This window comes from Hemiscyllium ocellatum, chromosome 21 (genome assembly GCF_020745735.1).
Source record: "Hemiscyllium ocellatum isolate sHemOce1 chromosome 21, sHemOce1.pat.X.cur, whole genome shotgun sequence".
NCBI lineage: Eukaryota > Metazoa > Chordata > Chondrichthyes > Orectolobiformes > Hemiscylliidae > Hemiscyllium > Hemiscyllium ocellatum.
In genome coordinates, this window is record NC_083421.1 from 18284581 (window position 1) to 18309560 (window position 24980).

The 24980-nt window shown below is 46.3% G+C and overlaps 2 protein-coding genes across 2 annotated transcripts in view; one reads left to right on the plus strand and one right to left on the minus strand.

The window, feature by feature from the left end:
* On the plus strand, positions 1-12683 carry trub2 (TruB pseudouridine (psi) synthase family member 2). Its single transcript, XM_060841244.1, has 8 exons — positions 1-146; positions 684-815; positions 2651-2725; positions 2970-3031; positions 8545-8626; positions 9309-9381; positions 10291-10427; positions 11394-12683. The coding sequence occupies exons 1-8, from the start codon at positions 29-31 to the stop codon at positions 11711-11713; spliced, it is 999 nt and encodes a 332-aa protein (XP_060697227.1). The 5' UTR covers positions 1-28; the 3' UTR covers positions 11714-12683.
* The window catches only part of coq4 (coenzyme Q4 homolog (S. cerevisiae)), a 19009-nt gene continuing 6411 nt past the window's right edge, over positions 12383-24980 (minus strand). The window contains exons 5-7 of the mRNA XM_060841245.1: positions 15524-15653; positions 13468-13561; positions 12383-12854 (exon numbers count right to left, since the gene is read on the minus strand). Coding sequence (XP_060697228.1) covers positions 12692-12854; positions 13468-13561; positions 15524-15653 — 387 coding nt within the window. The 3' untranslated portion in view covers positions 12383-12691. The remainder of the gene's footprint in view (positions 12855-13467; positions 13562-15523; positions 15654-24980) is intronic.

The window sequence follows — 24980 nt, forward strand, 5'->3', positions numbered from 1 at the left end:
GGTCCCTGTGTGCGGGGGAGGGGTGTGGATGGCCCGGTGTTCCCGCTCCGCTGTGAGTCGGTTGCACGGTGTGTTCGCCGTTTACAAACCGCCCGGAATTCACTGGAAACGGACTCGAGACACCGTGGAGAGTAAACTACTGAGTGGTGAGGGGGCGGAGAGAGGAGCGACCCCTGACCCCTGACACTCAGCTTTACCCTGGACTTGGGACCCCTAACACTGACCCTTAACCCCAGCCCGTGACCTCTGACACTGACCCTCACCCCCAGCCCGTGACCCCTAACACTGACCCTTAACTCCAGCCTGTGACCCCTAACACTGACCCTTACCCCTAGCCCGTGACCCCTAACATTTGCCCTCACCCCCAGCCCATGACCCCTAACACTGACCCTTACCCCTAGCCCGTGACCCCTAACATTGGCCCTCACCCCCAGCCCATGACCCCTAACACTGACCCTTACCCCTAGCCCGTGACCCCTAACATTGGCCCTCACCCCCAGCCCATGACCCCTAACACTGACCCCTAACCCCAGCCTGTGACCCCTAACATTGGCCCTCACCCCCAGCCTGTGACCCCTAATCCCTACTCCCCCAGACAATCTTTTTGGTTTGCTGTGTTGTCATATCTGCTTGGAACAGTGATGAGGATCTCCTTAACCATGTATCTTCTCATCCTGGGACAGAACTCAACACCTTGGAGCAACCAGTTATTCAGCAGCAAATCCGGTTTGTGCCAAGTTTAATCAACAATGAGAACGGACATGAAACCCAACTGACTGTAACCCAAGTCCCAGTACTGGCCAATCACCCACGAGGTAAGGGAGATGGATAATGGCACTGAGTATAGAGTGCAGTGAACTGTGCTGTCAACTCTGGGCTTGCAATCAATGGGAGGGGGATTGAGTGCATTCAGCATTCATGGTCAAGAGTGTGGTGCTGGGAAAGCACAGCAGGTCAAGCAGCATCCGAGGAGCAGGAGAATCAATGTTTCGGGCATAAGCCCATCATCACGCTTATGCCAGGAACGCCGATTCTCCTGCTCCTTGGATGCTGTCTGACCTGCTGCGCTTTCCCAGCACCACACTCTCGACTCTGATCTCCAGCATCTGCAGTCCTCACTTTCTCCCTGCATTCATGCCGGCATTAAAACTGTGTGGGTGCAAAAATACAGTTCTTAATTCTGGTCTAGAGTAGGTCCTTAGAGTTACAGAGATTCATGCTGGAAATTAGAATATTGCTGTATGTAATTTTAAAAACTTATTTTGGGTATATGGGCATTGCTGGCTGACCAACATTTATTCCCCATTGCTAACTGTCCTTGTGAAGGTGGTGGTGAGCTGCCTTCTTGAACCGTTAGCGTCCATGTGCTATAAGAGGACACATTGTCCTTAGAGAGGGGATTCCAGGATTCACTCCCAGTTTGGACCTGCCCTGCGATTCCTTTAATCATTAATAACTTGTTAATACTGGTCGACCTTAATAAAGCTCATTATTTTTGAAAATGTTTTGCCAATAATAATAAACCCTTCTGTTACTAAGCCTTACTAATCGAGAGAAACCCTACAATACTTGACAAAACATGATACCTTTCTGTATTTTTTGATTGTGAACTGAAAGGGGAAATAGAACAGTTTGGTGGGGGGGAGGGGGTAGAAGAGATTATTGAAGGATTGCTGCACTTTTTTTTAAAGAGACAATGAAACTGCAGATGTAGACAGGCAGGAGACTGGAAGAACGCATCAAGCCGGGCAGCGTCGGGAGGTGGAGACGTCAATGTTTCAGATGTAGGTTACACCTGAAAGGTTGACGTCTCCACCTCCTGATGCTGCCTGCCTTGCTGTGTTCTTCCAGCCTCCTGCCTGTCTTCTACTTTTTCAAAGCAAGTAACTTGATCCTCATTATGTGGAGGTGCCAACATTGGACTGGGGTGGACAATGTGAGAAATCATACAACACCAGGTTTATTTGGTAGTACTAGCTTTTGGAGCGTTGCTTCTCATCAGGTAACTTGTGGGACAGGATCATAAGATACAGAATTTAAACCAAAACATCATAGGATTGATCCCCTGGCCTGATGGTAATGGTTGAATGGGGGATATGCTGGGCCATGAGGTTACAGATTGTGCTGGAGGACAGTTCTACTGCTGTTGATGGCCCACATCACCTCATGGATGCCCAGTCTGGAGTTGCTAGATCAGTTTGAAGTCAGAATGTAGCACAGTGTTAGTGCCACACAACACAATGGAGCTTATTCTCAATGGGACGGCAGGACTTGGTCTCCACAAGGACTGAGCAGTGGTCGCTCTTCCCGATACTATCATGGACAGGTGTATCTGCAGCTGGCAACTTGGTAAGGATGAGGTCGAGTATGTTTCTCTCTCTCTCTTGTTGGTTCCGTCACCACCTGACCCAGTCTAGCAGCTAGGACCCGATCACGTGGAGCAGTAATGCTGCTGCCAAGCCACTCTTGGTGGTGAACAATGAAAGGCCTCACCCAGAGTATGTCTGCGCTGTTTCCAAACTCCGTATTCCCTCCGATCTGATTTATCAGAGTATAGACATCAGCAGGAGATTTCCTTGCCCATGTAATTGGCGTACTAGGGTTGGCAGCACTGCAGTTGGCAATGACTCACTGAGTTGTTCTGTTCCAGTGACAGGTCCGCTATTTGTTGGTCTGAAGGTGGGGGCTGGTCACCGCCTGGATTGGCAATCCTCTGGGGTGCTGGGTAAGTGTGTGTTGTGACACTGAATCTTATTTTCTGATCTGTTTTATTTGAAAGGGTTTGCTAAACCAACAGACCTGAGGTGATCACATTGACAGCATCCGGGAGCAGCCCGGTTGGGAATGTAAGCTACTGTCCCCCACACAGCGCCCGCTGAAATGGGTGTAGCAGGGCAGCCTGCAGAATGATCCAGCCTTATAGGATCAGGCAAATCACTAACAAATGGTCTGCTGTTTTATCTCAACAGTGCTGGGTGTTGGAAATGGAAACAAGCAGCTAAACAGTCTCCACCATTGCCACCTGACCAAGGTAATGCTACTCAGATTCTGGGATCAGATTTTCCCTGCAGTCTGGAACCTTTTCAGTAAATAGCTAATTCACAGGGTTCTACATCACCCACGAGAGCTACTCCCTATCTTTACCCGGAATCAGGAATCAATCACACTGGGCCATGGGTTCAAACCACATTCCATATCCTCATAAACCAGACTGACAACCCAGAATAGTGCTGAGGGAGCGCCGCACTGTCAGCGCTGAGGGAACGCCGCGCTGTCGGAGGGTCAGCGCTGAGGGAGCGCCGCACTGTCGGACGGTCAGTGCTGAGGGAACGCCGCACTGTCGGAGGGTCAGCGCTGAGGGAACGCCGCACTGTCGGAGGGTCAGCGCTGAGGGAACGCCGCACTGTCGGAGGGTCAGCGCTGAGGGAGCGCCGCACTGTCGGACGGTCAGTGCTGAGGGAGCGCCGCACTGTCGGACAGTCAGTGCTGCATTGTTAACTTTGAGAAGTGAGCCATCAAAAGGAACTGGTTCTGGGGAATGTGTTGGACCAGTGTCATCAGTTGCCCAGGGAGTGTTTTGGTGCCAGTGATTGATATATCTTGTGGCTTAGCTTGAATGTCCGAAAGGACTGGGACAAGGAGAGGTACTAAGTCCGGCCAAGGTACCTTGCCCAGGAAGGTCGAAGGAAGATCAGGCAACACCAGAGCTCCCTGGCTGTTGGAAGAGATGGAGCAGGTCATCTGTCCTCTTGACAGGTGTCAGGTGAAGAAGGTAACAGAGGACTAAACTGAAAGTCGATGTATGGGAGGACAAGTGGAAAACCAAAGATTATGAAGAGTGTGGCACTGATTGAAAAGTGATCTTGTGCAAGTTTATAATAAATGGGTCATGGGGTGGAAGGAGTGTGGCCAGTCAGGGAGCAATAACTGGGCAGGGCTGAAATGAGCAAAGATCACGTTGAAATGTGTGGGTCAGTCAGATACAAGAGCAGTTGCAAGTTGATGAAGAAGGGGTATTGGGTCAGCCATCTGTCCTTAAAGTCAGTAAGGCACCAGGACAACATGATGTATAAACTAAGGGAAAGGAAGGGAAGGTGGGAATTACACCGTAACGTCCTCTTCTTCCATAACTTCAACTGGTGACGGAGGACTGGAGAAATAATAATCATACACCCTCGTTCGAAATCAGGAGGGGAAGGTAAGGTCAGCAGTTACAGGCCACTGGAGTTTAACCACTGTGATGGGCAAAATTTTGGAAATACATTTCAGAGCAAAATTAATAAACAAAGTGGGCCAGCGACTATAATTCTATTAGTTTTAAAATAGTGATGAAAAAGGATAGGCAGAATCTAAAAGTTAGAGTTCTAAACTGGAGGAAGGCCACATTATCGGAGGGTCAGGGCTGAATTTTCAGCAGTTGATTGAAGGTGAATGTTCACAGTTAAAGGGACGGCTGCAAAATGGGATTCCTTCAGAGATAGTATGTTCCTGAAAGGGAAGGCTGGTAGGTAGAGGGAATGCTGGATGACTAAAAAATGAGGTTTTGGTTAAGATAAAGAAAGAAGCATATGTCAGGTATAGACAGGATAGATCGAGTGAATCCTTAGAAGAGTATAAAGGAAGTAGGAGTATACTTAAGAGGGAAATCAGGAGTGCAAAACGGGGACATGAGATTGTTTTGGCAAATAGAAGTAAGGAGAATCCAAAGGGTTTTTACAAACACATTAAGGGCAAAAGGGTAACTAGGGAGAGAATAGGGCCCCTCAAAGATCAGCAAGGCGCCTTTGTGTGGAACTGCAGGAGATACTAAATAAGTATTTTGCATCAGTGTTTACTGTGGAGGACATGGAAGATATAGACTGTGGGGAAATAGATGGTGGCCTCATGAAAAATGTCCATATGACAGAGGAGGAAGTGCTGGATGTCTTAAAATGCACAAAGGTGGATAAATCCTCAGTATCTGATCAGGTGCACCCTAGAACTCTGTGGGAAGCTAGAGAAGTGATTGGTGGGCCTCTTGCTGAGATATTTGTATCATCAATAGTCACAGGTGAGGTGCCAGAAGACTGGAGGTTGGCAAACGTGGTGCCACTATTTAAGAAGGGTGGTAAGGACAAGCCAGGGAACTATAGACCAGTGAGCCTGACCTCGGTGGTGGGCAAGTTGTTGGAGGGAATCCTGAGGGACAGGATGTACATGTATTTGGAAAGGCAAGGACTGGTTAGGGATAGTCAACATGGCTTTGTGCGTGGGAAATCATGTCTCACAAACTTGATTGAGTTTTTTGAGGAAGTAACAAAGAAGATTGATGAGGGCAGAGCAGTAGATGTGATCTATATGGACTTCAGTAAGGGGTTCGACAAGGTTCCCCATGGGAGACTGATTAGCAAGGTTAGATCTCATGGAATACAGGGAGAACTAGCCATTTGGATACAGAACTGGCTCAAAGGTAGAAGACAGAGGGTGGTAGAGGGTTGTTTGTCAGACTGGAGGCCTGTGACCAGTGGAGTGCCACACGGATCTGTGCTGGGTCCACTACTTTTTGTCATTTATGTAAATGATTTGGATGTGAGCATAAGAGGTGCAGTTAGTAAGTTTGCAGTTGACACCAAAATTGGAGGTGTAGTGGACAGCGAAGAAGGTTACCTCAGATTACAACAGGATCTGGACCAGATGGGCCAATGGGCTGAGAAGTGGCAGATGGAGTTTAATTCAGATAAGTATGAGGTGCTGCATTTTGGAAAAACAAATCAGGGCAGCACTTATACACTTAATGGTAAGGTCCTAGGGAGTGTGAACAAAGAGACCTTGGAGTGCAGGTTCATAGCTCCTTGAAAGTGGAGTCGCAGGTAGATAGGATAGTGAAGAAGGCTTTTGGTATGCTTTCCTTTATTGGTCAGAGTGTTGAGTACAGGAGTTGGGAGGTCATGTTGTGGCTATACAGGACATTGATTAGGCCACTGTTGGAATATTGCGTTCAATTCTGGTCTCCTTCCTATCAGAAAGATGTTGTAAAACTTGGAAGGGTTCAGAAAAGATAAATCTTTTGCCAGGGTTGGAGGACCTGAGCTACAGGGAGAGGCTGAACAGGCTGGGCCTGTTTTCCCTGGAGTGTCGGAAGCTGAGGGGTGACATTATAGAAGTTTATAAAATCATGAGGGGCATGGATAAGGTAAATACGCAAAGTCTTTTCCCTGGAGTGGGGGAGTCTGGAACTAGAAGGTGTAGGTCCAAGGTGAGAGGGGAAAATTTTAAAAGTTATTTAAGGAGCAACTTTTTCACACAGAGGGTGGTACGTGTATGGAATGAGCTGCTAAAGGATCTGATGGAGGCTGGTACAATTACAGCATTTAAGAGGTATTTGGATAGGTATATAAATAGGAAGGGTTTGGAGGGATATGGGCCAGGTGCTGGCAAATGAGACTGGATTAATTTTGGATATCTGGTCAGCATGGATGAGTCGGACCGAAGGATCTGTTTCTGTGCTGTACATCTCCCTGACTTTATACAGACAAATCCTATTTAATAAGCTCGCTGAGAGTGAACATCCATAACTCTCTGGTGAAAGAACTCCAAAGATTTGCCACCCTTTGAGTGAAATTCTTTGGCCTCACCTCAGTCTGAAAGGATTGGCTCCTCATCCTAAGATTGTGCCCCTGTTCTAGATTCCCCAGCCTGGGGGAAACAGCCCCTTTGTTCCTGTCTCTGGATCCCCTCCCAGTTTTCGAAACCCCAATAAGGATGGTCCAACCTGCTCACTCTTTCTTTCTAAGGTCACCCCTACATCTCAGAAATCAGCCAAGGCTATCTTTTCAAAACTGCATCTGACACATGTTTATCCCTCCTTAAACAAGGAGACAAAACTGTACCCACTACTCTAAATGAGGTCTCACCAATCCCTGTACAGCTCTGGGAAGACGTCCCTGGTTTTGTGTTCAGTTCCCCTTGCACCAGAGTCCGATTTTCATCAAACGTTACAGCACGGTTCAGCCCTCGAAGTTGGGCCGACCTGTGGAACCAATCTGAAGCCCATCTAACCTACACTATTCCATTCTCATCCATATGTTTATCCAATGCCCATTTAAATGCCATTAATGTTGGCAAGTCTGCTACTGTTGCAGACAGGGAATTCCATGCCCCTACTACTCTGAGTAAAGAAACTACCTCTGACATCTGTCCTATATCTATCACCCCTCAATTTAAAGCTCTGTCCCCTCGTGCTAGCCATCACTATCTGAGGAAAAAGGCTCTCACTGTCCACCTATCTAACCCTCTGATTATCTTGTATGTCTCTTAAGTCACCTCTTAACCTTCTAACGAAAACAGCCTCAAAACCCTCTGTCTTTCCTCATAAAAACTTGCTTCCCTCCATACCAGGCAACATCCTGACAAATCTCCTCTGCAGCCTTTCCAATGTTTCCACATTCTTCCTATAATGCAGTGACCAGAACTGCTCGCTATACCCCAAGTGTGGCTACACCAGAGTTTTGTACAGCTGCAGCATGACCTTGTGGCTCCAAAACTCAATCCCTCTACCGATAAAAAGCTGACACACTGTATATCATCTTAACAACCCTATTAACCTGAGTGGCAACTTTCAGGGATCTATGCACATGGACACTGAGATCTCTCTGCTCATCTACACTACCAATCTTACCATTAGCCCAGTACTCTGTATTCCTGCTACTCCTTCCAAAGTGAATCACCTCACACTTTTCTGCATTAAATTGCACTTGCTAGCTCTCAGCCCAGCTCTGCAGCTTATTTATTTCCCTCTGTAACCTACAATATCCTTGTGCACTATCCACAATTTCACCAGCATTAGTGTCATCCACAAATTTACTAACCCATCCTTCTACACCCTCGTACAGGTCATTTATGAAAATGACAAACAGCGGTGGCCCCAAAACAGATCCTTGCGGTACACCACTACTAAGTGACCGCCAGGATGAACATTTCCCATCAACCACCACCCTCTGCCTTCTTTCATCTTGCCAACTTCTGATCCAAACCACTAAATCACCCTCAATCCCATGCCTTTATATTTTGTGCAATAACTTACCATGGAGAATCTTACCAAATGCCTTACTGAAATCGATATGCGCCACATCAACCACTTTACTTGGTCATCATCTCAAAGAACTCAGTAAGGTTTGAGGGGTGTGCCTTACTCTTCACAAAACTGTGTTGACTATCCCTAATCAACTTATTCCTTTCTAGATGATTATAGATCCTAACTCTTATAATCCTTTCCAACAGTTAACCCACAACCGAAGTAAGGCTTACTAGTTTATAACTATCTACTCCCCTTCTTGAACAAGGGAACCACATTTGCTATCTTCCAGTCTTCTGGCACTATTCCTGTAGACAATGATGACATAAAGATCAAAGCCATGTGCTTTTGTAATTACTTGTCGTATTTGCATTCTAATATTTTGTCACCCCTTCTGTAATTTTGTGTATTTGTTATTTATTTGTTACTAAATGAGCCCCCATTGAAGGTTGAGTCCATTACATCTTATCAGGCTGGTTTGGATTTTTCAGGAATACGTTGTGAAAGGCAGCTTTGGGACAGCAACCGACGACTTCTCAAACACAGGCAGAGTGATCGAGAGAACAACTTACGGTAAGAACTAGAACTGTGTGCCAACTCAGCAGGAGAGAGTCGGTGGGCCTGAGTTTCCTGAATCAACCATGTGTTTAGAAGCAGCCAGGAGATGCATGAATACTGGGCTCACTTCTCTCGCATTCATGAATGACTCTAAGCTACAGATCCTCCCAGTAGTTTGTTTACAACTCGTTAGTCCCATACCCCCACTCTGCTTTATCCCTTGATCTTCTTCCCCTTCCGAATCCTGCCTGTTTATACCAGTCAGTCACAATCTTGATTCCTCTGTCCCTTAACATTGACTTTGCCTTTTCATCTGTTCTCATTTTGGGACTGTTCTGTGGCTGTGCCACTGTTCTGGATTTTGAATGATTTAATTTGGGATGGTGTGTCTGATCGAGGACACGTCAGTTGAGAAACAGTCACCGGGCAGGAATCCCCCTGCCATGGGCCGAGCTCCCTGCAGCCTGTCACAGGCTCACGGTGGACACTGGAACTCCTCCTCAATCCTGGATCACCAGCAATCTTCCGCCTGGCTCCTTCTGGCAGCCTGACTATGAGGAGTGGGGGGGGGGTTAGTTATTCCACGGGAGACAGAGCTCCTAGCATTGCAGTATTCCTGGGATAGCATGTGCAGCTGATGTTACTCTGTGGGAGCCTCTGCTTTAGTCTGAACTGAGTGGATGATGTTGTGTTGCAGATCACATCACCCAGGACAGGCTGGAGCGTATCATTGCTGTGGTCCAGGGCAGCCACCAGCGAGCACTGCTAACGTATGTATGAGAGCTCGGGATGTAGTGAGTGAGGGAGAGCTGTGTGATCAGCCCCTCACTGGGCTTCTATCGAGAAGGCCAAGTGATCATCTATCCCACCCACGGTGAAGGATATCCTCCTTACCAGAATCAATGAAACAGAATGCCTTATTGGGCTGGTGCTAGCTCAATGAAAGCGATCAATAGCCTCGTTCCCCAGCTCGTTCCTTGTAGCTTGTCAAATTCCACCTCCTGACAGTGCATTCCAGCTCACTGCATCAAAGGATTGTCACCTTCAACCTGTTCTCCCTGATGACTGCTTACCTCTGTGTGAGTGGAAGTACTTTCTGCTGATTTACCCTGTCAGAGTCCTCTGTCGTCGAGCGATGAGAACATCCCTTCTGGTAGAAGCACAGCAGTCTCTGCATCTCGCCATTTCACTGAAGCTGTGCTTGTATTTTCTCTGAATCTGGGACTGGGAGAGGCCCTGTTCTACGTCAGGGCCATCGTACAGACTTATTATTTGTCTGCCCCCTCCCCACCCAGCCCAGGTTATCCAGGGTCGCGATACCTTCCCCACAGCCTGGCTGATGTAGCACTGGATGTAAAGCTGGGGGCAATGGATAAATGTGAATATTTTATTCGTATGTGGGATGTAGATGTTGCTACCCATCCCGAGTTGCTCCTGAAGAAAGTGTTGGTGGGCTGCCTTGTGAATTGCTGCAGTCTTTGGGGATGTAGGTAGACCCCCACTCAGCAGCATCAACACCTAACCCAACATGCTGACTCCCATGTTCACTGTGGCAGGGTATGCAAGTGTAGGAAGTAATAGACACTGTGGTTGGTTCCTGGTGAGACTGATAGAGTGTGGAAGTATACTGAGCTGGATTAACTGTTCTATAATCTCAGTAACACTGTTCTTTGTTACAGGTATTCAGATGTTGATTTGAAAAGCCAGGAGGCCTATGAGCTCGCGTCCCGGGGGCTGTTACGGCCCATGGATAAATCCCCTCCCATCATTACCGCTATTCGCTGTGTACACTTCTCCCCTCCAAGCTTCACGCTGGGTATGTATGTCTGTACCTTCTGAAACACACCGTGGAGTGGGGGGGGGGGGGGAAGAGAGAGAGAGAGAGGTTCCTGATGTCCCTCTGTGCTCCTCACTCCCTGATTATGGATCTAGTCCATTCTTCAGCAGTGAGCTGTCAGCACAAGCTTCATCTCCGAGTTTCAGAGCCCATTCCCCAACACTGCACAGGCAGGTCCCCGCCCTCTGCTGGCACCCTACCTGCCCTTCTCCTGCCACACTCCCCCATCTTGTCCCGGACTGTCTGATCGTGTCAGCACAGACTCAGCTTAACCTTGCTGCTTCCACCATATAAACAGCAACATTGTTCTATTACAACACATCTTGACCCCCTCCTGTTGTCTGTGTGTTATGTGTGAGTGCACAGAGTGGCTGTTGTTTTGATCCCAGGACCACTCTCATCCATTTCTCTTTGTCACCTCCTACTCACCCTTGCCTTTCCAAATCTCTACCTCGCCCTGTGTCTGCTGAATCAATCCCCATCAATACACTGCTGTCCCACAGTGACATAATCCAAAGTTATATCAGCTTGCAGTGGTACCCTGATGCTATCCAACTCGGTGTGGACTTGTTGGGCCAAAGGGCCTGTTTCCACACTGTAAGTAAGTGGGCGGCACGGTGGCACAGTGGTTAGCACTGCTGCCTCACAGCGCCAGAGACCTGGGTTCAATTCCCACCTCAGGCGACTGACTGTGTGGAGTTTGCACGTTCTCCCCATGTCTGCGTGGCTTTCCTCCGGGTGCTCCGGTTTCCTCCCACAGTCCAAAGATGTGCGGGTCAGGTGAATTGGCCATGCTAAATTGCCCGTAGTGTTAGGTAAGTGGTATGGGTGGATTGTGCTTCGGCGGGTCGGTGTGGACTTGTTGGGCCGAAGGGCCTGTTTCCACACTGTAAGTAATCTAATCTAAAAAAACTCCTGTTGATGAACATTCTCCTTTCTCCTCAGAGATCCAGTGTCTCCATGAGACCCAGCAGTACCTGCGCAAGCTTGTCCATGAGATCGGTTTGGAGCTGAGGTCATCGGCAGTGTGTACGCACGTTCGCCGCACACGTGATGGGATTTTCACAGTGAACGATTCGTTAATCAGGACGCAGTGGGACCTGCCCAGTATCCTGGCTGCTGTCCAGGCCAGCCGGCTGAAAGTGAAAGGCAAGCTGCAAGAGAACAGCTGGAGGCTCTCGGCCTCCTCTGAGGAAGGCACATACACAGGGGTCAAAGCCAGGGGCCTGGAGAAAGGAACTCACACCAGTGAGCGACTGAACTGAGGAAGCTTGACACAGCTCGCTCTGAGATTGCAGCATACACAGTGTTCATTTTGGGAACTGCAGGATTTATGTGCAAGGAGGAACCATAATCCAGGACAATGTTTTGAAACACTTGTTTTTTTTTCCTTTAATGTAATTCTGTGAATACTAATGTTGAAGGAATAAAGAGACAGGCCCTGACAACATGCAGGAAACCCTGCAGATAGCAGTCAGGAGCCAATACTGGGAGCAGCAGAAAAATCAGAATCCCTGAAGTGTGGAAACAGGCCATTTGGCCCAACACGTCCACCCAAACCCGATTACTCTACATTTACCCCTGACTAATGCATCTAACCTACACATGCCCAAACACTCCGGGCAATTTAGCATAGCCAATTCACCGAACCTGCACATCTTTGGATGTAGGAGGAAACCCACACAGTCACCCGAAGCTGGAATCGAACTTGGGTCCTTGAGGCTCTGAGGCAGCAGTGCTAACCACTGAGCCGCCACAGTGTTATTGTTTGGGAACCAGCAGTGAGCTGTATCCATCTAACCGGGCTGGCAGCAGTCTTTAACATAGCAATGGGGATATTTTGTTTTTACCACCTTCACTCCTTAAGAACAAAGTCTGACTTTTTTTTTTAGCTCAAGTGGATGGGGATGTGGAATTAGGAACACAAACCAATGTCAATCTTAGGATGGCAGAGTAGGCTTGAGGCCTACCCTTGTATTTATTAATTATCCTTATTCTAAGTCTAAAACAATGATTTATTCACAAAACAAGCCCAAGGCTAGGACCGGGTCATCCCACCATCAAGAGTCTACAGTGTTTCTGGAAGGTGTTAGACGTGAACTGGGATGGAAGGGGTCAGCCCCTACCTCATCATCAGTCATCTCTGCTCGATGCCTTCTCCTTCGCTGATGTCTGGAGTTGAGGGTATCATAAGGCTGTCTCCACACAATTAAATTCACTCCTGTGTTCCTAACATGTCAATGTTATGATTGAACAGTGGGACAGGGTAATATCCCAATCTCTTCTCTGAGTGATTCTAGACTCTGTTCCCATCGATTCTCATAGTAGAAGTTCATCATACACTGAGCTGTCCTGCCACAGCGTACAGCCCACGGGATTAAGTCTGTTACTAAAACCTGGATATTCCTGTAAGGGAGACAAGAATGTTTAAGTTTGCAGCAGGTAATTGAGTGAGGGAGCATCTGCCCATTCTCCCAGTCCTGTACAGGGACTGAGGCGTTATACCGTTTAAAGATATTCAATGTTGTTGCAGGAAACAAACAGACTCTGGTCTGGCCTCCCATAGGCAGTGTCACTACCCCTCAGGTAGAGGGTTTTAGCCAGGATAGTGCTTTTACATGGCTGGATTATTCATACAGAGATTGAGAGCTCAGATGCAGAATTTAAATCTGGAAATGAAAAGCTGATGGTTCAGTAGCATCCTTTTGAGGAGCTTTCCCTAATCTGGTATGTGACATACTCCAGTCACAAGTCAATGTGTTTGACTCGAACAGCTAGTGGAAGTCGCTTAATGTAAGGATCACCAGCACAAAGTATCCTGGTGCTCTTGAGTTCAGAACTGATCTGTTCTGTAACAACAAAGCCAAAGGTGAAAGGGCTTCTTAAGGTAAAACCATGTGATACCTCAGCAGGATGTGACCAGGATGATATCAATTACCAGACCTAGCCTGCCGAGAGACAGCATGGCTCAAACTCCGTCTGAACTCAAAACAGTCTTTCACAAAGTAACAATACTCACCTGGCAGACAGGTGGAGAGGACCAAATACAGCTCCCAGAATACACATAGGCAGACCAGTCTGCACTGCCTCAAACCACTTGACTGCAACCTCACCTGATAAATACAGAGAGACACGGGATCAGTAGAGGAAAGAATAGCAACAGGTCACACAGTAGGCGTACAGCCCACAACCTCATCCAGAAGCCGCTAGGGTGTCAATGTTACACTCTTGTGCTTGATGGTAAATTAGAATAAAGTCCATCTTTCCCACTTGGTGGCCAGCCCAGCCCAACACTCCCTGAACAGGTAGAGACGGTGAAATGTTTCTGACGCTGCACCCCTGCTGATGCAGCCTGATATTCATTTCCAGATCAATGCTGGCACAGAGTGATCACAATCTCCAGGCTGAACCTTGTACATCATTTAAAAAAAAACAAAAGAACCATAGAAGCTGAAAAAAAAACATTGTTGGAAAAGCTCACCACATCTGGCAGCATCTGTGGAGAGAAATCAACGTTAATGTTTTGGGTTAAGTGAGTTTTCCTCAGAACTTGGACATTTTGAAATGGATCAAAGTTGTGCTAAACTGCACATGCTGCTAATCAATGAGGGCAGGCTGAATAACATGTACTAACTTACTGAGTGAGAGACACTCCCCGCCTTGTTCAACTGATTCAAGTAGCTCCAGGGCTTTTGGTTGCATCTCAATCAGACATTCCAACTTAACTGCTTAGAGAGGAAAAGCACTTGCCAATTTTAGTCCTAGATCCAGCTGTGGCTGGTTTGAACCGGTCCTTTTCTCACGAAGATAGTTTATCATCAATTCTCTTCATTATCTTGTAACTCCAAGACCCACGCCTTTCCAAGACATATACTGGAACATCGACGTTTCGGGCAAAAGCCCTTCATTCCTGATGAAGAGCTTTTGACCGAAACATTCATTTTCCTGCCCTCAGATGCTGCCTAACCTGCTGTGCTTTTCCAGCACTACTCTGATCTAGACTCTGGTTTTCAGTATCTGCAGCCCTTGTTTTTACCCAATACAAATACTGGTTTTTCCAACTTTTCCATTCATCATAGAGCCAGAGAGATGTACAGCACGGAAACAGACCCTTCAGTCCAACCCGTCCATGCCGACCAGATATCCCAACCCAAGCTAGTCTCACCTGCCAGCACCCAGCCCATATCCCTCCAAACCCTTCCTATTCATATACCCATCCAAATGCCTCTTAAATGTTGCAATTGTACCAGCCTCCACCACATCCTCTGGCAGCTCATTCCCTACATGTACCACCCTCAGCGTGAAAAAGTTGCCCCTTGGGTCTCTTTTATATCTTTCCCTTCTCACCCGAAACCTATGCCCTCTAGTTCTGGACTCCCCCACCCCAGGGAAGACTTTGTCTATTTATCCTATCCATGTCCCTCATGATTTTATAAAGGTCACCCTTCAGCCTCCAAACACTCCAGGGAAAACAGCCCAGCCTATTCAACCTCCTGTTAGTCTCCCAACACTGCCCCTCTCAGTCTGATCTGTTTGGATCCTGCTTCTATCTTCCTGTTGGTTATCGGAGACATTTCCTGGGTGCTGTTTGCAACGTTCTTCGCTCCCATTGCTGCCGGTCGACCTCCCCTTCGTGTCTGCGAGATGGAAGCCTGTTTCCTCCACTCTCAGTTTGTTGTTGACTTTCACTGCACCTCATTTGTTTAGCACACGCATAATAATTCCCAGTATGTATCGTCCTGCAAACCTGAAATTAAACTGCACCTTTGAGGTATTTCATTAGTCCTTTAATCATATATCATTGAATTACTTTCTGCAATTGGTTGGCTTTGGTTGTTCACAGAGGACCTTTGCAATCAGCAGAGAAAGGGAATTTTTAATCCATCAGTCCGAGTTGCCATTCCAACACAGAGATAGACAACTTGTACAAGTTTCTGATCTAACATTTGTAATTGCTAACTATTACAAGCGTGAAAAGGTCAGGGGCTAGGAGGGTCTTGTTGCAGTTACACACACAATTAACCGGAGGAAGAATCCTAGCAGAAACAGGCAGATTGGTCAGTGATCCGACTTACCGAGAATGTTTGTGGGCATGCCCAGCAGTGTGTGCATGAAGTCATGTACTTCACGGTAACGCTGAATCACATAGGCAAGTTCCTCATCATCAACAAATTTCACAGGCATCCGGCTGTCAGGGGTGACCTTCTGTAAAGCAAGGAGGAACAGATGTGTGATGACACTTCACTGAGGAGGAAGCAGACCGGTGAGCTGTTAATCTGGTCAACATCAACTTGGTAGAAGAAGAGGCAGAAGCCAATGTGTCTTCCAAATTGGTTTATTCACAGTAGCCAGTTCAGGGTCAGTGCAGCGGACTGTTCCCATCCAGGCAGGCGGCAGCTGGCTCTTATACCGTCATACAGCACAGAAGCAAACCCTTTGGTCCATCCATCCACACAGACCATAATCCCACACTAAACTAGTCTCACTCGGCCCATATTCCTCCACACGTTTCTTATTCACGTACTTATCCAAACATCTTTTAAACGGTGTAACTTCCTGCATTGTAACCCCCCCCTGTGGAAGTTCATTCCACACACAAACCACTCTGGTGTGAAAGATTGCCCCAATGTCTGTTTTAAATCTTTCTCCTCTCATCGTCACAATATGTCCCCCAGTGTTGAAATCCTCCACCTTTGGGAGAAGACACCCGCCATTTAACTTACCTGTACCATCCGGCTCACCTCTGCAACAGGTGGACTTGAAGCTGGGCTGCTCTGGCTCAGAGGTAGAGACACTATCACTGTAACCCCAAGCTGCCATGGTGGGATTTGAACCTGTCTCCCCGCACCATCAGGCTTGCTTCTGGATTTCTAGTCCAGTGATGTTACGATTTAACCCCACCATCTTCCCCAAACTGGTTTTAATACTCTTGACTAAATCAAATGAACTCATTAACTAGTTAACTATAGAACCATCTTTAAAGAGAAACTGTTTGTGCTCTTAAACTAAAGCCCGTTATAAAAGATTTAGTAGCCGAGCATTTGTGGAAAACAGGGTCAGCATGGATTTATAACGGGGAAATCTGCCTGAACAGCTGACTGAAAGTTTACAAGGATATAAATAGTGGAGTGAGGGAAATTAATGGAATACCGCTTACTTGGACTTTCAGGAAATTCCCATGTAACAGATTAGCATGAATGCGATGGGATTGGGGTATTGTACTGATATGGACAGAATAGGAACAAATGAGTCTTTCTCAGAGTGGCAGCCAGTACTACAGGGCTGCAGCTGTTCACAATCTGTATTAATGATTTAGATCAGACAACACAACTCTGGGAGGCAGGGTGAGCTGTGAGGAGGGTACACAGATTCTCCAGTGTAATTTGGACAAGTTGAGTGAGTGGGCAGATGCTTGGCAGATGAAATATAATGAGAGGTATAAAAAAAACAGGAAGGCAGATTATCGAATGAACAGCAATTGTTTGGAAAGGCTGGGGAGTGCAATGAGTGTGTCTTTGTACACCAATCACAGAGACAGCATGCAGATTCAGCACATGAAGAAAGCAAATGGTTATGTTGGCCTTCATGGCAAGAGGATTCCAGTAAAGAAACAGGGAGCCACTGGTGCAATGAAACAGGACGCTTGGGGAGACCAGATTGAGCTCAGTTTTGAGTCTTATCAGAGAAATGATGTTCTTGCTATACAGCAAATGCGACAAAGGTTTTACCAGACAATTTCCTGGGATGGCAGGACTTATATATAAAAAGAGACTGTATCGATTAGGACTACACTCACTAACAGGACTAGACAGGAGAGACGCAGAATAGACATTCCTGCTGAGTCCAGAACCAGGGTTCACAGACTAAGATAAGGGGTCAACCATTTCAGACCGAGATGAGGAGAACGGTTTTCACCCAGACAGTGGGGAGCCGCTGGAATGGTCTGCCACAGGAACTGGTTGAGGCCAAAACATTGAAAGATTTCAAGACAGAGTTAGATATAGCTCTTAGAGTTAAAGGGATTGAAGGGTTCGTGGAAAAACTGGGAACAGGATACTGAGTTGGGCAATCAGCAACGATCATAGTGAATGGCAAAGTAGGCGTAAAGGGCCAAATGGCCTACTGCGATCATTATTTTCTACGTTTTTAATAAACCAAATTAATAAGCAATTTAATACCCCATTAAAGAGCAATTGTCAGTTTATACTATATTGAATGACTAATAAAACCAAATTAAAAGGGATTAAAAAAGCAAAATGTTCACATTTCAAAATTTACGTTAACAAATCACTCTAGGTGGGAATCCAGCAGCCAAGCCCCTGGTAGTGCCCACTGGTGATCTCAACTGTCCTGATCCACACCACATCCTCCCTCTCTCGGTGGGAATGTACAGGGGTAGGCAGTCACCTCAAATGACCTGGTTATTGTAATCAACCTGTTCAGGGATGTTCTGAAACTTGACTCAGGCCTTCTGGCTCAGAGGCACGGACACTACCAACACAACACAACACGCCTCCTGGTTCTTTTAATCAGCCTGCTTACCGATACAAGGTAGGTGGGACTTGAACCCAGCACCTCTGGAATAAGGTCGAGACTGTGGTGCTGGAAAAAGTCAGGCAGCATCCGAGGAGCAGGAGAATCGATGTTTCAGGCATAAGCTCTTCATCAGGAATGAGGCTTGGGGGGGTGGGGGGAATGAGAGATAAATGGGAGGGGGTGGGGCTGGGGGAAGGTAGCTGGGAATGTGACAGGTAGGTGAAGGTGGAGGAGATGATGATAGGTCGGAGCAGATAGATGAGAAGGACGATAGACAGGTCCGGAGGGCGGTGCCGAGTTGGAGGCTTGGGACTGGCATTCTTTCTCCAGGCATGTACAATCCTCGTTTATAGAATTTCCCTTCACAATCCAACTCTTGGTAACATTCTTGTAATGAGAGGCACTCTCATTAATGTCACCCAGGCTCCCCAATGCCTTTCGGGAAGGAAGGAAGGAAACTGCCATCCCCATCTGGGCTGGCCCACAGGTGACCTCAGACCCATAGCAATGTGGTTCACAATGAATCTGCCCTCTAGGCAATAAACGCTGAGCTGGCTGGGTTGTATCGTTACAACTCAGAAATTCAATAGGCAGCTTCTGGTACTGAACTGCCTCAGCAGACCATTGCAGCAGGGACTTTAAAATGTACTCAGTCTGCTACATCCTAGCAGAGGGCAAAGGGGTTGGTCAGGTCCCACCTTCCTCAGTGTCATACAGCCTGACTGCCAGGAATGGAGTGACAGTGACGGAAACCATCTTCAAACTGACTTCTCATCACTTCCATTACTTTACAGGGATCAAAGTCAGATCTCTGGGCTCTGGAACAGTCCCCATTTTGTCCTATTTGATTTGATCAACAAATTATCCTTCCCCTGTTAACCTCCATTAATTCCACACCAATCTGTTTCTCAGAGCTGTCCCAGATAAATACCAGATATTGCCCCGTCTCTCTCAGCACTCCCACATAAATCCCATCACTACCCCAGTCTATGTCAACACTCACAGATAAATCCCAGCTCTTCCCCAATCTCTCAGTACCCTCCAGATAAACCCCAGCACTTGCCTCATCTCGGTCAGCATTCCCAGATAAATCCCAGCTCTTTCCCAGTCGGTCAGTACTCCCATGAAAATTCTCAGCTACCAAATAAATTGCATCACTTCCCCAGTCTCCTTCAGCACTCACCTGGATAAATCCCAGCTTTTTCCCAGCCCCACTGAGCACTCCTAGATAATTCCAACCTTTCCCCAGTCTCTCAACACTCTCATATAATTCCCAGTACTTCCTCAGTTTCTCTCATCACTCCTTTACGTAACCCAGCTAGTCCAGCGGATTTATTGATTCTTAAACCTTGTCAAGCTCTCCAGAGTTGACTTCTCAGTGTGAGGTGTGTGAAGAGGGTGTGGAGGGAGCTTGGTTCCTCTGATCTGTGCTGGAAAAAATATTAATTGACTTGTGCTCAGCGTCACTTTCAGGTCTTCTTCAAGGAAGGCATCCTTGCAAGAGGATTCGCAGTAGGTTAAAATCTTCGGGTAAAAAATGAGGTCTGCAGATGCTGGAGATCACAGTTGAAAATGTGTTGCTGGTTAAAGCACAGCAGGTCAGGCAGCATCCAAGGAATAGGAAATTCGACGTTTCGGGCATAAGCCCTCAGGTCTGTTCACATCTTGGAACGGTCTAATCTCTGGCTGCAAATGAAGCTGTTAAAGAATGCTTGACTGAAGGATAGGACTCTCTACTTCTGCTTTATTCAGCCAGCTCTCTATCACTGTCGGAGGGTCGGCGCAGAGGGACTCCTTGTCTCGTCTCTTGGGTGACTGACTATGATCCATGAATCATTTCAGAAAGATCTATGGGAGATTCCCAGTCATTTTCTGATGTTGGGCTAGTATCACTAAAACAGACAGTGCTCGTTATTACACTGCTGCCTGTGGGATCTTGCAATGTGTAAATGAGCTGCTGTAAGGCTACACTTCATCGGCTGGTAAGAAGTTTGCACCTTCAATGTTGCGATCAAAACACAAGACTTCCTTTCCTCTCGGTAATTCTACTTGTTTTAGTCGGGATGACCGTACAGGGGGATTGGGGGGATTGTTGGGGGGCCTGAGCCCCGATACCTCACTATGTAATACTCTCCCTCCACATGACAGCCATTAGGTGGAGGATCAGGTTCAGGAAGTACTGTCTGAGAAACTATCCGAAAAACACTGTCCCCTCCTTGTCCAGCATTACCTTTGCCCACCAGACTTTTCCAGTTGATATAAAAGTTATAATCTCCCATGATCTTTGAACATAGAACATTACAGCGTAGTACAGGCCCTTCAGCCCTCGATGTTGTGCCGACCCGTCATACCAATCTGAAGCCCATCTAACCTACACTATTCCATGTACGTCCATGTGCTTGTCCAATGGCGACTTAAATGTACTTAAAGTTGGCGAATCTACCACCGTTGCAGGCAAAGCATTCCATACCGTTACTACTCTCTGAGTAAAGAAACTACCTCTGACATCTGTCCTATATCTATCACCCCTTAATTTAAAGCTATGCCCCCTCTTGCTCACCGTCACCATACTTGGAAAAAGGCTCTCCCTGTCCACCCTATCTAACCCTCTGATTATCTTATATGTCTCTATTAAGTCACCTCTCAACCTTCTCTCTAACAAAAACAGCCTCAAGTCCCTCAGCCTTTCCTCATAAGACCTTCCCTCCATACCAGGCAACATCCTCGTAAATCTCCTCTGCACCCTTTCCAAAGCTTCCACATCCTTCTTATAATGCGGTGACCAGAACTGTACACAATACTCCAAGTGCAGCCGCAATAGAGTCTTGTACAGCTGCAGCATAACCTCCTGGTTCCAGAACTCGATCCCTCTATTAATAAAAACTAAAACACTGTATGCCTTCTTAACAACCCTGTCAATCGGTGTGGCAACTTTCAAGGATCTGTGTACATGGACACCGAGATCTCTCTGCTCATCTACACTACCAAGAATTCTTACCATTAGCCCAGTACTTTGCATTCCGGTTACTCCGACCAAAGTGAATCACCTCACACTTGTCCGCACTAAACTCTATTTGCCATCTCTCAGCCCAGTTCTACAGCTTATCTATGTCTCTCTGTAACCTACAACATCCTTCATCACTATCCACAACTCCACCAACCTTACTGTCATCTACAAATTTACTAACCCACCCTTCTACGTACTCATCCAGGTCGTTTGTGAAAATGACGAACAGCAGTGGACCCAACACTGACCCTTGCAGTACACCACTGGTAACTGGACTCCAGGATGAACATTTCCCATCAACCACCACCGTCTGTCTTCTTTCAGCTAGCCAATTACTGATCCAAACTGCTATATCTCCCACAATCCCATTCCTCCGCATTTTGTACAATAGCCTACTGTGGGGAACCTTATCGAATGCCTTGCTGAAATCCATATACACCACATCAACCGGTTTACTCTCATCTACCTGTTTGGTCACCTTCTCAAAGAACTCAATAAGGTTTGTGAGGCACGACCTACCCTTCACAAAACCTTGCTGACTATCCCTAATCAAATTTCTTTTCTAGATGATTATAAATCCTATCACTTTTCCCAATACTTTACCAATAACTGAAGTAAGGCTCACTGGTCTATAATTACCAGGGTCGTCTCTACTCCTCTTCTTGAACAGGGGAACCACATTTGCTATCCTCCAGTCTTTTGGCACTATTCCTGTAGACAATGATGACTTAAAGATCAATGCCAAAGCCTCAGTAATTCCTCCCTGGCTTCCCAGAGGATCCTAGCATAAATCCCATCCGGCCCAGGGGACTTATCTATTTTTACACACTGCAGGATTTCTAATATCTCTTCCTTGTGAACCTCAATCACACCTAGTCTAGTAGCCTGTATCTCAGTAATCTCCTCGACAACATTGTCGCTTTCTAGAGTGAATACTGTTGAAAAATATTCATTTAGTGCTTCCCCTGTCTCCTCTGACTCCACACACAACTTCCCACAACTATCCTTTGCCTGGCTTTACTGACAACCTCTTGTTGGTTCCTCCTTGATACCGTTTGTTCCTACAGGCCGTTCACCTATAACCCACATTTCGTCAACACAATTTGGCTACAACACGATTGGTGAATCCAGGAATGATTTTTTTTTAAAATGCGAACTCCCGTTGGCTATTATACCTTAAGTCCACTCAAGGTGTTTACTTCAGGTCAAGCAAAAGAGGTTGGATGACAGGGCAAATTCTTCCTGACCTTATTGTTGATGTTTTTGAGGATATTTTTAGAAATTATTGCAGGAGGAAATGTCTGTGTTTCAAGATTCTCCTCATTCTGGACAATGCACCAAGCCATCCTCCCACCATTGGTGAACTTTCTGAAAACATCAAAGTGCTATTTCTACCTCCGAACACAACCTCTCTCATTCAACCCATGTACCAGGATGCAATAGCAGCTTTTAAAGCTTATTATTTAAGGTGCATAGTCAGGAAGTTGATTGCAACTACCGAGGGAGCTAATGAGAACAGTGTTCTTCAATTTTGGAAGAGCTCTAACATTAAGAATGCTATTACTGTCATTGTGGAGGCCTGGGATGATATCAGTAAGGCCTGCTTGCATGCAATTTGGTGGAAGCTTCTCCCAGATTTTCTTCATGATTTTAAAGGCGTTGAACCATCAGAGGAGCTTCCAATAATCAAAGAACATTGTGGTGCTCTTACAAAGCAAGCTGGATTTGTACAAGTTGAGACTGATCTACAACAACTTGTTGCTGCAGGGGGAACTGAAGCTCAAGATGAAGTAGGCCAGGATGCAGCACCATGAGAAATTTCCACTTCTGTTTTGTCTTCTATCTTGAGGGAAGTTGAGAAGCAGTTGCAGCTCTTAGAAGACAATGACTACAATGCAGAATACAGCAGGATAGCAGTTCCTGGCAGAAAGTCTTACACCCTATGAACAGCTTCTTCATGAAAGAAGAAAGATGGCAAAGCAGCAAACACTGGTTCCCTTTAAGCCAACCTGCAAGAAACAGTCTTGAGGACAATAAACCACAGCCATCCACCTCTACACTAAATATTTTCTTTTGTCATAACCCTGAATCCAGAACTGCACCTGAAAGTAATGATGATGCTGATGATAACCCTCAGCCCCTGTCTTAATACAGTACTGTAACTCAGCAAACTCAGAAATCCCTGAAACCCTCATTAAATTTATTGTATTATTTCATTAAAATATATGCTATTAATATTTACTTAGACTGCGCTATCATTTGTGCTAGTTTTGGTTTGATTTTTACTGATATGGTTAGGGGGTGACCCACCAAAACTGTTTTTCCCATAGGCCCTGTTATTTCTATTGCGCGATTTTCTATAACACGAGGTTGCTCGAGAACACAACGACTGCATTATACGAGAACAGACTGTAAAATGATTAGGGGACCGATACAGAACAACCTTAGTTATCCAAACATCAATTATCTGAATTTCGGATTACCCAAACAAGACCTCAAGGTCCTGTAAAACCGTTATATTAAAGAGGTGTCACTGACACTGGGGATACCATTGACAAAGCTATCAATGTTTGCGCCTTTTCATGGAGTGATACGACGTGGGCAGTAACAGCAGTTTGGGGTGAGAGGAGCGACAGGTATACAATAATACTAATCATGTTCACCTCGGTGGCTATTGTTGTGAGCAGTTATTGGTGGGTAACAGTCGCCAGGACAACGGCGCTTTACTCACAAGGTAACAGTTGCTATAACTGAAGCCACTGCTGCCCGCTCCCACACACCCTAAGGTGTACAGGACTGAAATGACTGGACACGCAATAACCTTCAGTGAGACTCTCCCTATCTTTTTTGGAAAGGCCATGTAGATTGCAGTGACTTGATGTCTGGAGCGTCGGAGGCTGAGGGGTGACCTTATAGAGGTTTACAAAACCATGAGGGGCATGGATAGGGTAAATAGGCAAAGTCTTTTCCCTGGGGTCGGGGAGTCTAGAACTAGAGGGCATAGGTTTAGGGTGAGAGGGGAAAGATATAAAAGAGACCTAAGGGGCAACTTTTTCACGCAGAGGGTGGTACGTGTATGGAATGAGCTGCCAGAGGAAGTGGTGGAGGTTGGTACAGTTGCAACATTTAAGAGGCATTTGGATGGGTATATGAATAGGAAGGGTTTGGAGGGATATGGGCCGGGTGCTGGCAGGTGGGACTAGATTGGGTTGGGATATCTGGTCGGCATGGACGGGTTGGACCGAAGGGTCTGTTTCCATGCTGTACATCTCTATGACTATTTTGAAAAATGAAAGCTCATTGAATAGGGGAAAACATATAGACTGGCATCAACAGGTCAGTTTCATTTTGGCAAGATGTAACAAATGAGTAGTGTGGCACAAGGATCAGCACAGGAACCTCAACTATTTACAATTTATATAAATGACGTAAAGATCCTATGGTATGGCAGGGAAATTTGCAAATGACACAAAGATAGTTAGCTGTGAAGAGGGTATGAGGAGGCTGAGGGGTGGCGATAAGTTACATGGGAGGGCCGATATCTGGTGGATACAGCATAATGTGGAAAAAGGCTTATTATGGCAGGAAGAATAAAGAAACACATTATCTAAATGATGAGAGATTGTAGAGGTCTAAGATGTAGAGAGATCTCAATGCCGTAGCACATGAACCATAAGGGGGTTATATGCAGGTATAGTAAATAATCAGGAAAAATACTAGAATGTTATTATTTATTATGAGAGGAATTAAATGTTCAAGTCAGGAGGTTATGGCTTTATTATACAGGGCAGGAGTGAGGCCAAAACCAGACCAAAACCTCTTTGCTTTAAGGAAGATTCTAGTTGGAAGCAATTCAACAAAAGGTTGACAAGACTAATAACTGGACTGAGGTGTCACGAGGAAACGATGGACAGACTAGGTTTGCATCAGCTGTAGTTTAGAGGAGGTAACTTCATTCAAACAAGTGGTCTTGACAGGGGAGGTGTGGA